Here is a 20,350-nt window from a genome sequence, read left to right as displayed (position 1 = left end):
ACTTCTCTTCCATGTGCCCTTTTTGCTTCCTCACTTCATCTACTTTTATTTCATTATTGCATGTATACATAACAACTGTCTGCTTTGAGCTTTTTAAATGAGCCTTTTTGTGCCTATTAAAATTTTAATCAGCATGTTTTGATGAACACAGTGAGTCATGTCTCCGTATTCATAGATATCCCCATGAAAAATATTAAGTATTCTTCAGTATCTTTCACATGGGTGTTATGAAACTGGAGACACTGTGTTTCTCAACTACTACGGTATCCTCCCCAGTACATATTGAGCATGTTCAACGGTTATCATTCTTTATTATCTAAATTCTCCAGTGACTTGTCTGTAGATTCTTTTGGAGACTTTCTCCATAAACTTCATGAACAATACATAACATAAAGCAACACTTAAAATAGCATTATGCCAATCAAAAGTTTGAGGTCAGTAAGATTTTTTTTAAAGAAAGAAATTAATACTTTTCATTTGCAAGAATGCATTAAATTGATCAAAAGTCATTGTTACATTGCAAAATTACTATTCATTCAATCCTATAAAAAATTTATAATGGTTTCCACAAAAATACTGAGCACCACAACTCTCTTCAACATTGATGATAATAAGAAATGTTTCTTCAGCACCAAATCAGCATAGTAGATGATTTTTGAAGGATCATGTGACACTGAAGCCTGCAGTGATGGCTGCTGAAAATGCAGCTTTATCATCACATAAATAAAATACATTTTAAATATATTAAAATAGAAATGGTTATTTAAATTGTAATAATATTTTACAATATTACCATTTTTACTGTATTTTTAAAAAATATTTAAAACAAAATCTTACCGACCACAAACTTTGGAACGGTAGTGTTCATCAGTGTACAACACACAATGGCAACACAATCTGATAATAAAAACAATGTTCAGGGTTTAACAGAAATTAATCCTTTTGATCACCGAAGAAAACTATTGGAACCCAAAATGTTTCTGGAATGTGTGTAATTTCAAATGGCACCAAAGAGAATTGCAAAATTAATAACTGCTTACAAACATAGAGAAGCCCACAGAGCCTATAATGTAAGTTTAGAAAAATAGACAGAAAAATAATATTGCATGGCCTAGGTGGCTTCTGTAAGTTTATAAACGAGAATGTAATGCATTTATGGCAGTATTTCGTTTCTGTGTAGTTTTAATGAAGATGTTAAACATTGTGTTGTGTGTTTCACTGTCACTTGCTGTTCTATAAAAACAGCTTCCTGGTCAGTTTCATGGTGGATGCCCGTGGTGGAGCCATGCGTGGCTGTCGTCACAATGGACTACGCATTTTTGTGCCACCTAGAAAGTGCTCAGCACCTACACGGGTCACATGTCGTCTGGTGAAGAGGCACAGGCTGGCCTCTATGCCCCCTATGGTGGAGGGAGAGGGGCTCGCAGGCAAGCTCATTGAAGTTGGACCCACCGGAGCCCAGTTTCTTGGGTAAGGGGGTGTCTAAGGGGATCTAAAATTGAAAATGTATGCTGTATCACCATGAACATTTTTGTCTATCTTTGTTTGTGTATGATGCAATTATATGTTCTCTATTTTGTCTCGTCTTGACTGACAAAGTAGCGCAATATGTCAACATGTTTGACGTGTCCTAACCAGGAGCGATGTTACAAGTTTCCAGCGACAATCAATTTGTTTGTCTATGCTGAAACAGCTGTCCATGTAATCTCATGTAATGTAATCTCAGCCAGTAAAATGATGTTTGATGTTTATTTTGTGAATTTTGGACCAGTGAGATTCAGTGGATAGATTTTAGTTTTAAGTTTTAGTATTTTTCCATTTATTAATTAAAGAAACAATTTTAGGTAGATTTAACCAAGCGATGGACAAAATGTCGCAGCTGGTTAGGACAAAAACTCATGGATGAGCTTTTAGTGTTTGTCTCACCTGGTTAGGACACTTGTCATCTCTAGTTTGGAGGAATGACAACGATGTTCCTCTCTCACTAAATCTGAGTTCAGTAAATCAGGTTCACAGTGTGCCTTGTTTTTTACATCTTTTTTAATGGCTGCGATCGGAACAGTAAACTCCACCTCCCAACAGCCCCTCCTCCTCTTAATGAGGGTGAAAGTCTTGTCAGCAGAATTCTGCAGCTGGGTCCACCCGGCACCAAATTCCTCGGGTAGGAGAGATCCTAATGCCAAATATCCACTGGATACCGGTCACATATCCCTCCTAATTCTTTTAAATACACCTCCATCTGTATTTTATAATTTTTTGAGTTTGTTTTTATCATTCCGAAATAGAGGTGTTCCATTAATTTACCTTTACCTCCTTTGTTGACTTTTAAATATCGTTTGAGTTTAAATGTGTTATTTTCTTGTATTGGTCATTGCTCTGTGTATGCTGTATATGGCATTACCCATGGTTTTGTTCCTACATTGCTGCATGCTACATTTACCTGTGTTTATGTCTTCCACAGATGCGATATCTGTTTCTCAACAACCCTCACTTTGACAAGTCCAAAGCCGTACATTTGGCTGAAATAACACCGTTATTTTTCAGGCCTGTGATAGTGGAGATCCCCCACTTTGCTGCATTGCGTGGGACAGAGAGGGAGTTGGTGATTCTGCGCAGTGAGACAGGAGAGAGCTGGAGAGAACATCACTGTGAGCATACAGAAGAGGAGCTGAATCAGATACTCAATGGCATGGACGAGGGTGAGTGAGACACTTGTTTGATGTAACACACCTTAAATTGGCAAGTGGTATGCTAATAGAACTGTAATCTGGTTTATAATGCTGTGAGCTGACCCCATATACTCTACCATTCAAAAGTTTGGGGTCAGTAATGTTTTTTTAATAGTTTTGAAAGAAGGCTCTTATGCTCACCAAGGGTAAAACAGCAATATTATGAAATGTCATTACAATTTAAAATAGCTGTTTCTATTTTAATATATTTTAAAATGTAATTTATTCCTGTGATGTCAAAGCTGAATTTTCAGCAGCCTTTAATCCTTCAGAAACTAATCATATATACTGATTTGGTGTTTGAGATCAATGTTTAAAGCAGTTGTACTGCTTACTGTTTTTGTGGAAACCATGATACGTTGTTTGATGAACAGAAATTTCAAAAGAACAACATTGAAATAGAAATTATTTGTAACATTATACATCTTTACAGTCATGTCTAATAAATTTAATGCATCCTTGCTAAATAAAAGTCTAAATTTGTTTAAAAAAAAAAAAAACATTTCACTGACCTCTAACTTTTGAATGGTGGTATAGATTTGGGATCCTGTGTGACAGTTCTTTTCAAACATTTTAGAACAGGTCTGTGCTTAGTGGAAAAGTTTGGTTTGGTAATGAAGGAGAGCATCTTTAAAATGAAATAAAATGAAGACTTTGGTCATTTGGAACAACTGGATTTGTCATTTTCACACTAGAACTGGACACTCCTGAGGAGCTGGAGAAAAGGCGAATCTGCCGCATCATCACACGGGATTTCCCACAATACTTTGCAGTGGTGTCCCGCATTAAGCAGGACAGTCATCTGATCGGTCCAGAGGGTGGGGTGTTAAGCAGCACACTTGTTCCACAGGTCCAGGCTGTGTTCCCAGAGGGAGCATTGACTAAACGGATACGCGTTGGGCTACAGGTAATCCACTATGCAAAGCATTATGCAAAGCATCTTCATCATTGACCTTTTAATTTTTAAAGGAGGCATTTCGGTTACTCTTTATTTTAAGGTGTCCTTGTTACAGTGTAATTACATTTAAGTACTGTACAATTAAGTAATATTAATTAACAACATGTACTTACTACAGGGTTAGGTGTAGGGTTTGTTTTAGGGTTATGCATGTAATTATGCATAATTTTGTGCTCATTCTATAGTAAGTACATGTAACGTGTAACAAAGACACCTTAAAATAAGGCGTTACCGGCATTTCTAATTTTCCTTTTGATTTGTGTTAGATAGTTTTCTCACAAATGATGTTGAGGGCAACACTGTACCATTTTTATGATTATTTGCCACTCTAGATCAATAGTACAAAAAACTTTTAGTAACTTCTTTGTGTCATTAAAGCTGACTCAATTGAGATTGAGCTATATATCAATGCAGCAGCAATTGTTCTTTTTTTATGTAATGGTAAAAAAAATTATTGGTAAACTGAAAAAAGTAATACTAATGCATTGTTATTTTGTCTTTAAGTCTTATTTTAGGGTTCATATTAAATGTGTGACTCTATGGAAAAAGTTCTTTCTTTGTTTTTGTTTTTTTAGCTATGCCCTTCTGTAAAATATTTAATTAGCAGTATATTACTCTTAAATTGGTTAGAGGGAGGGGATGAAATAAAAAAATAAAAAGTCCATCCTGCCACTTACATCTCAATCTCATCCTTTATTAGGCCCAGCCAATCAGTGAGGATCTGGTGAGGAAGATCTTGGGTAATAAGGCTACATTCAGCCCAATTGTTACTTTGGAGCCCAGAAGACGCAAGTTTCACAAGCCCATCACCATGACTATTACTGTCCCTAAAAGCCCAACCAGTGACGGGACAAGCAGTACCCCCACTCTACGACTATTATGTAGCATTACTGGTATGTGAGAATAAAGAGTAAAACATATCTTTTGTAAGTAAGTGCCTTTATAAGAAGGTGTAAATAGTTCTAATAATTTTCCTTTTCTAGGTGGGACGACTCCAGCACAATGGGAGGACATAACTGGATCCACACCGCTAACATTCATCAACCAGTGTGTTTCATTTACCACTAATGTGTCAGCAAGGTGAGTTCAGACGCAGTGACAAATGTTTGTTGACCGCTTTCCCTTGACAAATCGTTAAATACATGTTTTTCCTCCCAGGTTCTGGCTTATAGATTGCCGTCAGATCCAGGAGGCTGTGAACTTCTCCAGTCAGCTGTATCGCGAGATCATCTGTGTTCCCTATATGGCCAAGTTTGTCATCTTCGCCAAGACATTGGACCCTATAGAAGCACGACTCCGCTGCTTCTGTATGACGGATGATAAGATGGATAAAACTCTGGAGCAGCAGGAGAACTTCACTGAAGTGGCTCGTAGTCGAGATGTCGAGGTAAGTGTGGTTCAGCTAGTCTTGCTAGTGCATTTGAGATTAACTTTTCTACATGATGGTATGTTTATCTCTACAGGTTCTAGAGGGAAAGCCAATCTTTGCAGACTGCTTTGGAAATTTGGTCCCACTGACCAAAAGTGGACAGCACCATGTGTTCAGCTTCTATGCCTTTAAGGAAAACCGTCTTTCTCTCTTTATCAAAGTAAGTTATAATTTGTAGCACTGTTTATAGTAGATAACTATGTAGATATTATATTGTAGTTTGCACAAAAAAGGCACTGAGTTACAGATTTAAACGTGTTACAGTACGCCACAAAATTTCCTACTAGTTTAACTATGATGCCACAGTATTGTGTAATTGTCAGTTGGTGGTGAGCAAAGTTACAGATTGGTTGTTTTTAACAGATTCGTGACAGCACTCAAGAACCATGTGGCAGATTGTCTTTTACAAAAGAACCAAGAACATATCGCAGTCTAAACCACAATGCAATATGCAACCTGAACATCTGCCTACCTGTTTACTCAAAGGTAAGAGAAACACTTTCATGATATTACCTCACGGCCAAGGGCGTGTCTACGTGGTAGACGTAGACTCCAAGGTGCCCCCCCTACCAGATGTCTTGCGATAGGCTTGTTTTTAGTAAATTTCTAACTGCATCTGGCAGTGGCGGATCCTGGCATGTGTAGGCAGCTGCCTAGGGCCGCTTTCTTCTCTTCTTTATACTTAATTTTAGGCGGTTTCTATAGTGTGATCTTAATGACAATGTCGAGAGCACATACAGTAATGTTACGCGATCTATGTGTGCGAGGACGAATCTCTCCACTCCCAAGCGGATTTCCTTCACACAACCTCCCCCCCCACCCTCTTTTGAGCCAGTGCCCCCGACTGGCCCCCCCATTTAAAATGCTCTAGACACGCCCCTGCTCACGGCCACATATACTGTACATAATATGCATACATAGACACAACAAAAAGCCAATACCTTTTAATCAAAATATATTTAGTTTAGAAAAATTTTATCTGACAGTTGATTTTTTTTACTCTTACTTTTTAAGGAATCTGATTCTGACCAAGATGCAGATGATGAGGTAAATACCTATATTACACCTTAAAAATAAATAAATGATTTTGTAAATGTTGTCTTTGCAAAAGAGATCATGGATTTTTTGTAATTTCCATTCGATTAACTGTCTGTTTCAATTTAATTTCTTTATAGAGTGAGAAGACACATGAGCAATGTAAGCAATTTTTAAGTTTAAAAATATATATACAGTATAGACAGCTTTTGCTCCCTTTCTTTTTAACCCCCATAACTCCTGTAATTGTAGTTTACCAATGTATTAGTACATTGTTAGCATATTTAGCATATTTATAAGTGATTTTAAGAGGAATTGTATTTGTGGATCCCTGATTGCTATGCTATGGCTGATAAACATCCCTTCTTCCATTTTTATTTTTATTTTTATGGTCTGCTGTTCTCATGAAACATTACATCCAATTCTATTCTCTCACAATGGTATCTTGCTTCTGGCATGATGGTTTCTAAAATGTTTAGTGTGTTACATGCCAAAAGAGATACTGGAAAACAAACCATTCTCCCTAAAATCAAAATCATACTGACCAGGCACCTATTATTTTGCCTGTAATGAAATCACTTAATTTGCTTGCCACAAATGTCACCTTTGCATGGATCATTTCCTTTGCATGGAAATAACTTGACTTACACATTATATTATTGCATATGTATGTGTGTGAGTGTGTCTGCTTGAATGTGAGGATATCTTTTTTGAAATATGAATAATTTGTGACTTGTTTTATCCTTATCTCTCACATTCTTTGTTTCCTTTGTTCACTTGTATTTATTGGTTTCCTACATTTTTCTTATCATTTACCTCAGACTTATAACAAATTCCCATATGTTAAACAACTCCATGTTTGACTCAAAGATCTGCATAACTAAAAAGCCATAGCATTTAATAATTTGAAAGTGTTTTATGTGAAAAGCCTCTGATTGTATCTCAGTGTTGCATAAGGGCATTGTTTTGAAATGCTATCTATGTTTGTGTTGACATGAGTTCTTCATGTCGAGAACAATCTTGAGATGCCTCATTGGTACAGATCCACTCTGTGTTATGATTACTTTCCTCATTTGTTCTTTGTGCACAGGTTTCTGTATTACTTATCCTTTGTTTTTTTCTTTATACTTTCCCTCTTGTGTAAGTGTATGAGTGGATACTTGAATCAATATAACATGTTTAAGCAAGTTATTTCCTGCCCATTTCCTGCCCTCACTTTGTAATTCTCTTTTGCTTTGCTTAACTGCTCCCATGCCTTCCCAAATCCTTCGGATCCAAATCTAGATAAATCTAGCAATGTTCTTCATTCTGTCAAGTAGTTTCCTCGTCATCTGAACTGAAGACAGTTTGTATTGCTCCTGCCCTGACTAGTTTTCCAATGTCTTTTGTCCTCTTCATTTCCCCCTTTGTTCTTTACAAACTATTTGTGCTGTTCAAATGGAAGATTATGATGGATCTGAGTCAACAGAGCTTTCCATGCTGCAAATCATACATGATCCTGCCACACTCGCAAGTCCAGATCTACTTTCAGAGGTTTCTGAAATGAAGCAGGACCTGATTAAAGTGTCAGTCCTTCTGACCTCTGAAAAGTCAAAAAAATCGTGCTCCTCTGATGCCGGAGAGCGATCAGACAAGGCTGGGGACGAGGAAGTGGATGAGCCATTTGAAATTGTTGAAAAAGTGAAAGAGGACTTAGAGAAGGTAGAAGAGATTCTTCGTGACAGAACAATGGATGATACAAAAGGGGGAGTTGCTATTGGGAGATCTGTAACCATTGATGATGAGGAGTGGGTCCTTCTCAGTGTGACAGATGTTGCGGAATCCAAAAGCAAAAATATCACTAAAGTCCAAGAGGCACTCGTTCAGGAAGTTCGAATCACAAGAGACATTATATCCAATTCTCCTGCTCAGAGGGATATTTCAGGTATGATTTCATATCTCAGCAGTGACTTAGAACAGTGTCTGCAGGAAACGCCTGTACCATTTAATGATTCGCAAGATGAGGATAGTGTTCAAGAAAGTTTTAAAGAGGTTGTTGTGACACGTGGTAAACACCGTCCAGCAGGAATCAAAAAGCCAGCAAGGAAAAAGCGTAAAGAGAGGGAGTTTGCAAGCGGCAGTTCAGAGGATGACTTGGAAAGTATGAGTAGGAGTCAGTCTGAGGAGTCTCTTGATGAAGATGCAGTTATCGGTGGATCTGAACCTGTCTTTGGACCTGTTCCTGTGTCTCCTAGAGTTGTAGAAACTCTGATTGGATCCATTAAGGACAGGGTTAATGCACTGCAGAAGAAGGTTGAAGAAGAGAATGAGGTGGACAGTCAAAAGTGGAAATCCCAAAAAGTCAGTACTTCCCAGAGTAAGCCATATGTCACAAAGACAGAAAAATCAGCCAAGCTTCCTCCAAAATCCCTCAGATCCCCAAAGTCACAGACGGAACGGCTAGAGGAAACTATGTCTGTAAGAGAGCTGATGAAGGCTTTTCAGACTGGCCAGGATCCATCGAAAAGCAAGTCTGGACTTTTTGAACATAAAGCAATTATGACTGTAACCTCTGAAGCAGCACGTTCTGATGTGATACAAGTTCCCCCAACATATGATAGCCAAAATACACTACCAACTCAACGTTTACAAGAAAGAACAATTACAACTGTAACCTCTGAAATGCCAAGTCCTAATGTGGTGCAGATTCCCCCAACATATGGTAGCCAAATGACAGCAACAACTCAACATTTACAAGAAAGAACAATTACAACTGTAACCTCTGAAATTCCAAGTCCTAATGTGGTGCAGATTCCCCCAACATATGATAGCCAAATGACAGCAACAACTCAACATTTACAAGAAAGAGCAATTACAACTATTCCCTCTGAAGCAAGTTCTGATGTGATGCAGGTTCCTCCAACATATGATAACCAAATTCCAGAATCAACCCAGCATTTACAAGAAAAAATTGTAGTAGAAAACAAGATCCTTCAAGAATCATCACATATTGACCAAAACACAATTCAGCATAAACCAGTGATCGATGATGGTGAAGCAGTACATGAAAAACCACTAACGATCATCCAAATCGAAGGTGATCATGCTGTAACTTCCAACATTATCTTTAACTTTGAAGAGAAAAGCTCTCCAGAAGACCTGCTCGGTAAACATACAGCAAATGACCAAAATGGAAAACCATTACAGGAACCAGAAACTGAGGAACAACAAATATGTTCTGAACTATTAAGTAACGAAGAACCGCGGTTGATACGTGAGAGAATGTATTATGAAAATAACATCTACCAGAACAGGAGATTGTCTGTGGAACCTCAGATCAGCCCAGACAGGAAACCATCAGAGGATTTCAGTGCAGATATTAAGGCAGAACTTGAGGAAAATCCTGAATATCTGCTCTTTAGGCGAACTTCAGGTGAAGCAAGTAAACATTATTTAATGTGTAGTGATGGCCTTTCTTTGGAAGATGAGGAGCAGATACACCAGGCAGCAGTGGATCCAAGTAAATCAAACATAATCACTGCATTTGCTACTGCAATGGTGCAAGGTGAACCCTTACGTCAAAGTGAAATACATGATGGAGCATTGGAAGAAAGTCATGATAGTGACAAACACGAGGCCTTAGCAGACTCTCCTGGCAATAGTATAGGGACAAGGACTCCTCACTCCAGCACAGGTGACGGTGAGAAACATTTGGGACTTGCTGAAACCCCTCAAAATAGTCCGGAAGTCCTTGTTTTTTCTTCCAGTACAACTCGTAAAGAAACAGAAGACAGATATCCAGGGGACCAGGAGACAATTCACCAATCAAGTTCGATATCACATGAAAGAGCGGAGAGTGACAAGAGTGAATTATGTTCAGTAACCTCCATAAAAAGCAAGACTGAATCACCTTATGATTCTAAGATTGAATCATCTTCTCCATCCACCAATATTGAGTCACCGTCTTTTGCTAATTCAAAGACAATAGTTCAAAATATAATTCAAGTTATGAAATTAGAGAGTGAAATATCAGCACATAATATGAAAAGTGATTATACCTGTAAAGATAGCATGAAGCTGATCAAATCGGATGTAATTACTGAGTCTGAGAAGATACCACAATACAGCCATCACAGTCAAGATGCACCAGAGAGACCTTCTAGTTTGGATTCTCTGCAGCCTGCAACCATGAGTGATACTAAAACTCTCTGTAGAATAGACTCGCTTGAGACTACTCCCATCAGAGAAGATGGATCATCCCAAAAATCCCCAGACTCTATTGAGCCAAGCCCAACCAAGGAGTCCCCATGTCAAGACTCTTTAGAGGGAAGTCCCACTGGTCAAGAATCTGGTCAGCTGAGTTACACTGAAAGGGTCTTCTCAACAAGTCAGGCTTTCATTTCTGACTCTGGGGAAAAAGAATTAATTTCTAAACAAAACATTTATTTAGAAAGTGAGTCATCCCAAGGTACCCATGATACCTTAGATATGCAGTACATTTCCATGACCCTGGAGCAAAAAGAAAAGGTGATTGACAGTGGGGATCTTTATGACTTTGATGCTTTACAAAGGCAATTCACTCCAGAAGAAGAGATGTTTAAGATGGCTGCAAAGATCAAAACATTTGATGAAATGGAAAAGGATGCAAAAGTTAAAAAGGTAAAATTTGATTTTGATTGTGGTTCTAAACAACCAAAAGAGGAAGAAGTGCTGTCACCACATAAAAGTTCACTAAACTTTAACACAATGTTAACCATAACATCAGAAGAGCAGTACTCCGAGAACCCTGCTGAATCTGGTCCAGTATTTCCCTTACATTCCTCATTGTCAGATGATGATTATGACAGTCCTGAGTTGGATGAATCAACTCACAAGGTCTCAGGAGAAACCACTGAGGTTTTAGAGACCACAGACAAAATGGAGGAGGTACATGCTCATTTAAAGATTGTTGATTTACAGACATGCATAGACATTCCATCTATGCAAACACATGTAGAGAACGAGGAGGAAGACTATGAACAGTTACCTTCAGAGTACCATAGTATAGTGATTGGTGAGACTACAACTAAGGAGGATCTCATTATTACATCAGCAGAGAGCAAAATGGGCATTGAGAAGGATGGTGATGTTGAATCTACTGGTGAGAGCACAACTTCTGAAAAAGTGCTTTCTCCCATCGACAATGTAGGTGCCACCACTGTTACAAAGGAAGTGCAGGATGAATCCCAGCCAGATGTATGTATTTATCAAAAGGACAATGAAGAGAAGCCAGAAGAAATCCCACTGTCTATTCCAAGCGACTTGGTTCCCTGGAGTGCTGAAGTGGAAGACGATGAGGCATTCGATGCAAAAATTGAGGCTGAGGAGCAGAAAATACTTGCTTTGTGTATAGACAGACGTTCCCATGGAACCACACCTGACACAACTCCAGGACGAACCCCTACTGAAGAGGGGACACCAAATCCTTTCCTCTTCCAAGAGGGAAAGCTATTTGAGATGACCAGAGGTGGCGCTATTGACATGACCAAAAGGACCATGGAGGAAGAAGAAGAAAGGTTAGTCTTTTTTCCGATAAATGAAGATCCAAGTGAAGAATTTGAGCAAGTCAATTTCAGTGCTAGTGAGTCTGTTGCAATAGCTTCATTTGAGATGCCTACAGATGGTTTAGTTCATCAAGACAGACTTACTGAGGAACCTGATGGCTTTAGTAAAACTGGAACCAAACGTGTTCAACCAGAACATCCAGAACAGAATGATTTTCCTATCCAAAGTGAACCAAAGAGTCCCACAGAGGATAATGGAATCTGTGAAGACACATTAATACCGAATGTTGACACTGCCACTTATACAGTAACACGAACAGTTTATTCTGAGCAAGACCCGGAATCCTCTGACTCTTCAGTGGAAGATGAACAGCATTCTGTTGTTGAAATGCCCATATCCACCCAAGTATCTACAATTTCCCCTAGTGCCTCAGTTCATACTGTTAGTCAACAACAATTCCAGACACCTTCAATGTACACTCCATCCAAAGACCTTGTTGCTGAAATTGAAGACACAACATCTAAACCAAAAATAGCTTTAAAAGCAGCCAGCTTTGACCAAGTTTTAGGACAAGGGGACTCCATTGAACAGAATCAAAGGCCTAAATCTGTAACAGATATTGGTGACTCAGAATGGTCCATGTCTGTTGTAGATGATCACACTAAAATAGACAGCAGCTACACCAAACCAAAGACTTCATCCTCCCAGATGCCTGTTTCACCGACACAGTCTCCTAACCTACAGTATGCTGTATCCAGTCAGCCTGAACTTCCTGCTGAATTCTCTCAGGATTTGGACTCTTCAAGGAGCACAGAGCGTGATAAAACCAAAGGAGGCAGAGCCTCTGTTGAGTTCGGGATAGAAAGTAGTTTGAAAGCAAATCGACCCCCGTCCGTAGGCGATGATGTCTTTGAGTCAAGGCCCAACTGGGAAGATTGTGTGGAGACACAGATGCAGAGAATCTCAGACAGCACTACCCCAGACCAAAGTAAAGGTACCTCTACTTGGCACTATATGGTATTACTTAATCTAAAATTTACTCCATGCCAGTCTCTTTTCATATGATTTTTTTTACATTATTTCCTGTTCTGTGTTGTCTTGTGTTTTGTGCTATACTTTGTATATATCACAATGTTTTCTTGTATGTCTGTGTGTCATGTTTTGTGACTTTTTATGTCATGTTTTATTCATTTGCACATCAGTGTGTACATGAAAACTGAAATCTCAAGATTGATTGTCTACATTTATTTGCTAATAATACAGTTACCTGTGCATTGCATGCTAACTACAAGTTTCCTCTTAGAAATAATAAAACAACCATGACAAGGGCACTTTTTGTGTAAAAAGTTTTAAAAGAATGTTATGGCATATATTATTTCAACAGATCTTCAGTCACCATGTTGTCCAACCTAGCTTCAATTAACATTTCTTGATCCCACTGTTAGAGGTTTAAATGAATTTTTAAATTATTTATAGACATATAAAGACTTTACAACAACTCTACTCACACATTTACGTGATATCTCAAGTATCTTTAGTGCACGTCCCATAATACAAAGTCAGAAATTGTTAAAATAGTCCATTTAGTTTATATCAGAACTGTAAAGGAATTTGATGTTCAATCGTTTGTGTGTGTGTGTGTGTGTGTGTTTGATTGCATTTCATTAAGTATTAATGAAAATACTCTGACTGATGTTTACAGTGGACTGGCATGATGATGCAGATAGGAAAGAAGAGACTTTGGCCATCATTGCTGACCTTCTAGGTTTTAGTTGGACAGGTGAGTTTATCAGTATCAAGTAGTCAGATCATCAACTGCCTCTTACATTACATAAAATTACATTGACCAGATATCATAATTGACTTTGGGGCAGTAAACACCATAGCAACCCCTCAGAGCATCCTAGTAACCACATAACAACATACTAAAAACCACCCAGAATACTGTAGCAACAGCACAGCAACACTGTGGCAACTGCTCACAAAATTCTAGCATCCTGGGGGCAAGAGAGCACCATTTTTCTTCCAAAAATAATAAGAAAAAGAAAATGGAAAAAGCTTTAAGTGGATATGTTTCTTTTTTAACAGCTTATACAATAATCTGTTTTCAGAGCTGGCCAAAGAGTTGGAGTTTAACGAAGATGAGATTCAGCAAGTGCGTGCTGAAAACCCAAATTCACTACAAGAGCAGAGTCATGCTCTTTTACAGCGCTGGGTAGAGAGAGAAGGAAAGCATGCAACTGGTAAATCCTGTTATTATTTACTCTTTTAACAGTCAATGCCTAAAGTCCATTTTAATTGATAGTTTCTGATTATGTCTCAAATTCCACAGAAGATACATTGATTAAAAGACTCACTAAAATAAATCGCATGGACATTGTCCATCTTATTGAGATCCAAATGCACAAGTCAGTTCAGGAGCAAACCTCAAGAACATATGCAGAGATTGAAAAGACCCTGGACCACAGTGAAGGTAGGACATTCAGCATAGTCTTGTTTTACATTTAGATGTTAAACACAAGATTTAGATCCTAAAAACAAGCCTTGAAGTCAAAGTCTTAGTCCTTACATTGTCAAAGTAAATGTTTTGTCTTTTGTAGCTCTCTCCTCAGTCCAAGAGGATGGTGACAGTCTTCGGGTGGTGCGGAGAGTGGAGACTTCACAAAGGCATCCTCCAGCTGTGTCAGAAGAAGACTTATCTGTGGCCTCTCTCCTTGACATTCCATCGTGGGCTGAAACAATGGGAAACACCCATTCAGAGAGCATTCATGGGGATATGATTGAAGAATTGGAGATCAACCAGTTAGTGATACATAGATTGACTTTTACAGTGATGTTTACATTATCAAAAACATTCAGTTAATCTTCTGGTATTGCACCTCCTGGTCATTCACTTTCCACTCTCAATATCTCCTAGGGACAGCTTCACCAATCCATGGCTGTTTCAAGAGATCAAAAAAGAATCTACAAAGGAAGATGCAGATGAAGAAGTAAGTTCATGGCATTGTGCTTTTGAAACATAATAAGAGGGTCATGTCCCGAATGTCTGAACACCAAGAAACCTTCCACAGGGACTGATTACTGAATGATAAATGATTACATGAATCTGTTTCTAAGCTGAACTCATGATCATTGCATGTGCTGTTTTAGTTTGTTGTTTGTCTCTCACTGGTTGTAAGTATCCCTTCAATATCATCTCTTTTCCCTTGTCATATTTTCCATACCTCATATAATTTATCCCATAGGTTTCTGCCGAATCTGAGGAGGAAATTCAAGCTCAGTGTGACTTTTCTGACCATGAAAATGCTTGTCTCTCTTCATCACCAATCATTTTGAACAGTCAGTCAGAATTCCAACAACAATCAACAAAGGCTTCTCAAAATGTCTTTAATTTCAGTCAGGTATCTATTACGAGATTTTCTTCAAGTGAAAATTCAGTTTTGTCAACAGTTGACTCTGAACACACAGTACCCGACCTACTGCAACACACTTCACCAGAGAGTCAAGAAGAAACAACTCAACTCCAAGAGCAAAAGTATCAAGAAGAAAGTTCTGTGTGTCTTGATCAAGTGTCACCTGTACATGAAAAAAGTGATTTAGAAGGCAATGAAAAATCAGTAGAGGCGCATCACTTTGAATCTGATGAAACTTCAGACACCATGGAGTCTTCTTCATGTCATGAAAGCAAATCATCTGAAGTTGATATATCGGTTCCTGAGAGCAATCAAATAGTAGGCCAAAATATTAGTCCTTCATTTTCCCCTCATGCTCTTGAAAGGGAGGCTGATGAAGCTGTCTCACACAGTGTTGAAGTGAATCCAGGGGTTTTGAGAGTGACTCCAGACCTCATTAAGGGCTCTCCAGAATCAGATCAGGTCTCCCTTACCCCAGAAATGCTTAGTGATTTGGATCCAGTGCCATCATTGCAAAGCCACAGAGTAGAAGAGCACAATTTTGTTGAATCCTCTCCTACAACTGACTCTGCATCACTGCAGTCATCTACCCATCACGAGGTCACAATTTTAAATCAAGAACAATATAATACCAACAGCTCCCCACAGCAACCTTCAGAGCCTGAAGTTGATCCTAGGATAGACCAACAAACTGATTCCCATGAACAACATCTTCAACTATTAGAGTCTCTAGAGCAAAAGCCAGAAAACTTTGGAGACCATTGTGGTGATCAGGAAGATGAATATAGTCCTGAGGAAGGAAAAGTATGTACACAATTGGATTTAACTACTGAACCTTTCATAGATGACAGTCATGACTTTAAGAAAGAACTGTTGTCCCAATCAGAGACTGACTCGGACATGTGGATTCAAAGTGAAACACCACAGCTGAGTGAAACTTCACCTTTCTGTAATTCTGACCTTAGTCCACAAACACCAGAAACAGTCATAACTTGTCAACATTTTGACTTTAGGGAGAAGTCTTCTGAACTTGGATCAGCATCTATTAAGAAAACTGTTTCACAGGGGGCAGTGGTATCCAAAGGTTTAAGACGACTGCAATCGGAATCAATAATTTCTAGTGCAACCCATCAGTCAGAAGAAAAGCATATTGACCGGTGTCTCTCAGAGTCCTCCGATCCTTTGATGCCTCTGAACATGAATCCAGCACTTAAGGAAACTGTTTCCCAGGAGGATGTACTAGCTCCGCCACTCTCTCAGGATGGCAGAGACAAGACCTTAACTTCCAAAGATTCCAGACGACTGCTGTCAGACTCAGTTATGTCTGGTGCAACATCCCAAAAATCAGAGGGAAAACACTCTGCCCGTTGTCTTTCTGATTCTTCTGAGCCCTTGGTTTTCAGCATGAATTCCGTGCTTGAGGAACTTACGAAAACAGTTCAACCAGAACAACCATTGTCTGATCAACCACTCAGCCCCGAGATGACTGTTTCATTAATTCTTGGTGAATCCCAAGACACATTCACAGGGAAACAGCAATCAATGGTTGAAAAAACATCAATCGAGTCACCTAAATCTCAAATTGATCTAAGTGAAACTGTAAAATTAGAAGTCACCGATGTGCCAAAACCTGGCAAAGTTGAAAAACCAAAACACAAAGATTTACTAAGCATTGATCAACAACATGATGAGTCTGATCCTGAGACTTTTTTCGACTGCAAACAGACTATCTCAGACTATTCTGAAGCAGAAGAAGACGAACCTGGGAAAGGTGCCATGGCGCTGAGTAAAAAAGTCTTACGGTCTACTGTTCATGAATTACAACAACCAAATGTCAGAAGTCCCTCAGGATACAAGTCACCCCATGAGAGCCCTTGTTGGTCAATCAGGTCATCAGACAGTGAAGATTTCGAGGATTCTCCCATTATCCATGAACCTAATAATGATGCAGAGAAAAAAGACGTTTACTTTCCATGGCAGCAGAAAAGTTTGGAATCATCTGCACAAACTCCTCAGGAACTTCCTCCTCGAGGAGGGGCTGAGTATAATGATGATGATGATGATGATGATCTGAGGAGGGTAAGCGTCCTCAGCATGACCTCCCCCTCCACCCATCCTTCTCTGAGCTACCCTAATCCATTTCCTGCTGAATGAGTTTGCTGAAGGGATGGTGTTTGGTTTCTTTGAATTAACAATTTCACTAATTAGGTGGATTTTAAAACCTGAAAAACCTTTAGCTCAAGCAAAAAAAAAAAAAACGTGATCATGTCACATTCATGCCTTAACACCATCATAATTGCTGTCAGCTTGTTCAAATAGTGCTGATGCATGTACTACATTTATGACTGTAAGGTCATATACTAAATATGCAGGATTTTGCAAGTGAGAAATAACTATATCATAATGTAAATAACAAGTTTTTTCATAGATATTTACACTAACAACTAAGCAACTGATTGCTGGTTTTGAAGTAACTTTCTTATCACGCAGTTGTTTCATACAAGAAATCTGTTTAAAAATGGTGCATGTTGTGTCAAGTTAACAATGTTTTGTTGCCCCCTCTGTTGTTTTTCTGTGATGTTTTTGATAACAAGAATTGCCATTAATTTTGATCTTATTGATTTGATTGTCAAATTCTTATAATGTTTTATCTTATGCTGTTTTGCCAGAGGGGGCAGCATTGCATTCATTTTTCAGATTAATTTTTTTAATGTTTTATTATACATTTCATGTACATTTCAATCTTATATTAAGGCCTGATTTTTCATACATACTGTTTGGTTAGGAGATTGATGAGGCATTAGGTGTGCTGTCGGATAGCTCTGACGAGGATGTGGTGACCACCAGAGTGGTGCGAAGGAGAATAATTATTCAGGTATATCTATGACTGAAGATTGCTTGCTCCATTTTGGAGGTTCAGTGTGAAAGCTGCAGTGTTTCTTAACATATATTTGGTGTACAACTTTGGCCTAGGCTTACTGAATAACCCATTCCCAACAAGCTGTGTGATGGTTTTTCATGTAGCTCTAAGATTTATTTCGGAAACGGTTTTGATTTTAAAATCCTGCATTTTCAGCTGTGACTTAACCTGCCTGCTCCTCAATTGTTAGTAGAAGTTTTCCATTTTAAGCTAAGAACACACGTATGATCTCCCCTATATTATATTATATCGTTGTTGACACTTAATCACCATAAAATGGACAACTTCTATAGGAAGTGTGCTCCTTTCTATTTGGGATGGATATTTTCAACATTATTTCTTTATTATTCCTCTTATGCTAACCCTAACCTTTACTGAAGCCAGGGCAGCTGTTTCCTCTTATGGTGAACACTGCTTTAAACATTGAGATGTAATGATTAAGTGTCTGGTTTCTTCTACAGGGTGATGATGTTCCAGATGTTCCTCCACAGTCTGTAACAGAAGAGCAATACACAGATGCACAGGGAAACTTGGTTATGAAGAAGGTAAACATCCAAGATTTGCAGTATTCGTGTATCCATTCAACCATTCTTTAATCCAACCTTCTATCCATTCACCCTTTAGTCCATCCATATGCCCTTTATCCATTTTACAATCCATCCTTCCTTTAATCCATCCATCCATCTTTGGAAACACTTTATTTCCAGGGGGAAGTCGTGGCCTAATGGTTAGAGAGTCGGACTCGTAACCCAAAGGTTGCGTGTTCGAGTCTTGTACCGGCAGGGATTGTAGGTGGGGGGAATGAATGTACAGCGCTCTCTCCAACCTTCAGTACCACGACTGAGGGGCCCTTGAGCAAGGCACCAAACCCCCAACTGCTCCCCGGGTGCTTCATTCATTCATTCATTCAAAGGATGGATGGAAGATTTTATTAATTTTTTCATTCATTCATTCATCATCCATCCATTCACCCATTCATCATCCATCCATTCACCCTTTCTTCCATCCATTCATTCATTCATCCATCCATCCATCCATCCATTCACCCTTTCATCCATCCATCCTTTCACCCTTCCATCCATCCATCCACCCTTGCACCCATCTACCCATTCATGCATTCATTCATTCATTCATTCATCCAGCCATCCATCCATCCATCCCTCCACCCTTGCTTCCATCCACCCATCCATACACCCTTGCATCCATCCAAACATCCATTCACTCTTTCATCCATGCATCTATCTACACTTCCTTCCTTCTTTCATTCCTTCCTTCCTTCCATCCATCCGACTGATCAACAATGGATTTATGCTAAATACATCATATCCGTACAAATTTGTTTATCTTACTCTCTCACCTTCTCAGGTGACCAGGAAGGTCATTCGACGATGTGTGTCATCTGATGGGGTGGAGACAGAGCAGGTGAGGATGGAGGGCTCCCCCCAGCAGCCTGTCAATGTGGCACCAGGGGATGGATACTCAAAAGTAATAAAAAGGACAGTACTGAAAAGCGAAGGACATCAGACAGAGGTGTGTGATGCTAAAACTAAATTAACTTAATCTAATCAACTTAATGAAATCACTTAATCAAAATATAGCCATTTAATGAGTTTTGCTAAATGTTTTATTTCATTTCAGGTGACTTTCCATGAGCAAGATGGCATGTCATCTTCCAAGGGTGAATCTGCTCTAGGTCAAGAGGTCAGACAGGTGGTCCAGACGACGATGGTACATGGAGAACAGCTGGAAAAGCATGAGGGGGATCCTTATCTTGCCTCAGACCTGCCCTCAGCCCGGGAGGATTTCACCCAGGTGAGCTGCCAATCACAGCAGTCATTTCTGACATCTATAAAACATCAGATTTTAAAGATTAGGGTCATTTTAATGAGGAAAAGTGCAGAATTACCACTGTCTTAATATTATGCCTGTAATATTTTTTTTCTAACCAAAAGTTCTTTCACAGTTTGTTCCAGTTTATCAGCTTTTTATATTATGCAACCAGAAACCTGTGATAAAATTATATAAATGCCATGGCTGGTCCTGAGAAAGTAATTACATCTGTGACTAACAGCTGTTCTGACTATTATAATATAATTTATAATATATAATTTAGTGTTAATGTAGTGTGTGCCTCATTCCCTCAGGCTCTAAGCTACTTTGGAGGTTTTAGGAAGGTGCAGATTCCTCAAGTGGTAGAGCAGAAAATACTGCAGCCTGATGGATCTGTGATCAGAAGGTTTGAGAGACAGGCATGGTGTTTGTGTGCATATTAGTGTGAAAGTGTGTTTATGGGGGCAAGTAGAAGTAAAAAAAAAAAAAAACTATCTTCAAAACTTTGGGGTC

The 20,350-nt window shown here is 38.9% G+C and overlaps 1 protein-coding gene across 1 annotated transcript in view; it reads left to right on the top strand.

The window, feature by feature from the left end:
* LOC107742502 (ankyrin-2-like) overlaps positions 1-20,350 on the top strand; it is a 55,237-nt gene that overhangs the window by 29,114 nt on the left and 5,773 nt on the right. Inside the window, exons 29-49 of the mRNA XM_016555490.1 lie at positions 1,246-1,470; positions 2,063-2,161; positions 2,545-2,699; positions 3,425-3,636; positions 4,388-4,580; positions 4,671-4,767; positions 4,846-5,074; positions 5,151-5,276; positions 5,480-5,602; positions 6,131-6,163; positions 6,292-6,313; positions 7,596-12,668; positions 13,377-13,454; positions 13,786-13,917; positions 14,007-14,147; positions 14,275-14,476; positions 14,592-14,664; positions 17,873-17,962; positions 18,469-18,552; positions 19,373-19,537; positions 19,646-19,819. Coding sequence (XP_016410976.1) covers positions 1,246-1,470; positions 2,063-2,161; positions 2,545-2,699; positions 3,425-3,636; positions 4,388-4,580; positions 4,671-4,767; positions 4,846-5,074; positions 5,151-5,276; positions 5,480-5,602; positions 6,131-6,163; positions 6,292-6,313; positions 7,596-12,668; positions 13,377-13,454; positions 13,786-13,917; positions 14,007-14,147; positions 14,275-14,476; positions 14,592-14,664; positions 17,873-17,962; positions 18,469-18,552; positions 19,373-19,537; positions 19,646-19,819 — 7,726 coding nt within the window. The remainder of the gene's footprint in view (positions 1-1,245; positions 1,471-2,062; positions 2,162-2,544; positions 2,700-3,424; positions 3,637-4,387; positions 4,581-4,670; positions 4,768-4,845; positions 5,075-5,150; positions 5,277-5,479; positions 5,603-6,130; positions 6,164-6,291; positions 6,314-7,595; positions 12,669-13,376; positions 13,455-13,785; positions 13,918-14,006; positions 14,148-14,274; positions 14,477-14,591; positions 14,665-17,872; positions 17,963-18,468; positions 18,553-19,372; positions 19,538-19,645; positions 19,820-20,350) is intronic.

The sequence above is a fragment of the Sinocyclocheilus rhinocerous genome, unplaced genomic scaffold (genome assembly GCF_001515625.1).
Source record: "Sinocyclocheilus rhinocerous isolate Xijiao unplaced genomic scaffold, SAMN03320098_v1.1 scaffold496, whole genome shotgun sequence".
Lineage (NCBI taxonomy): Eukaryota > Metazoa > Chordata > Actinopteri > Cypriniformes > Cyprinidae > Sinocyclocheilus > Sinocyclocheilus rhinocerous.
Note: the sequence above shows the minus strand (reverse complement) of the source record. Positions and strands in the feature narration are given on the sequence as shown.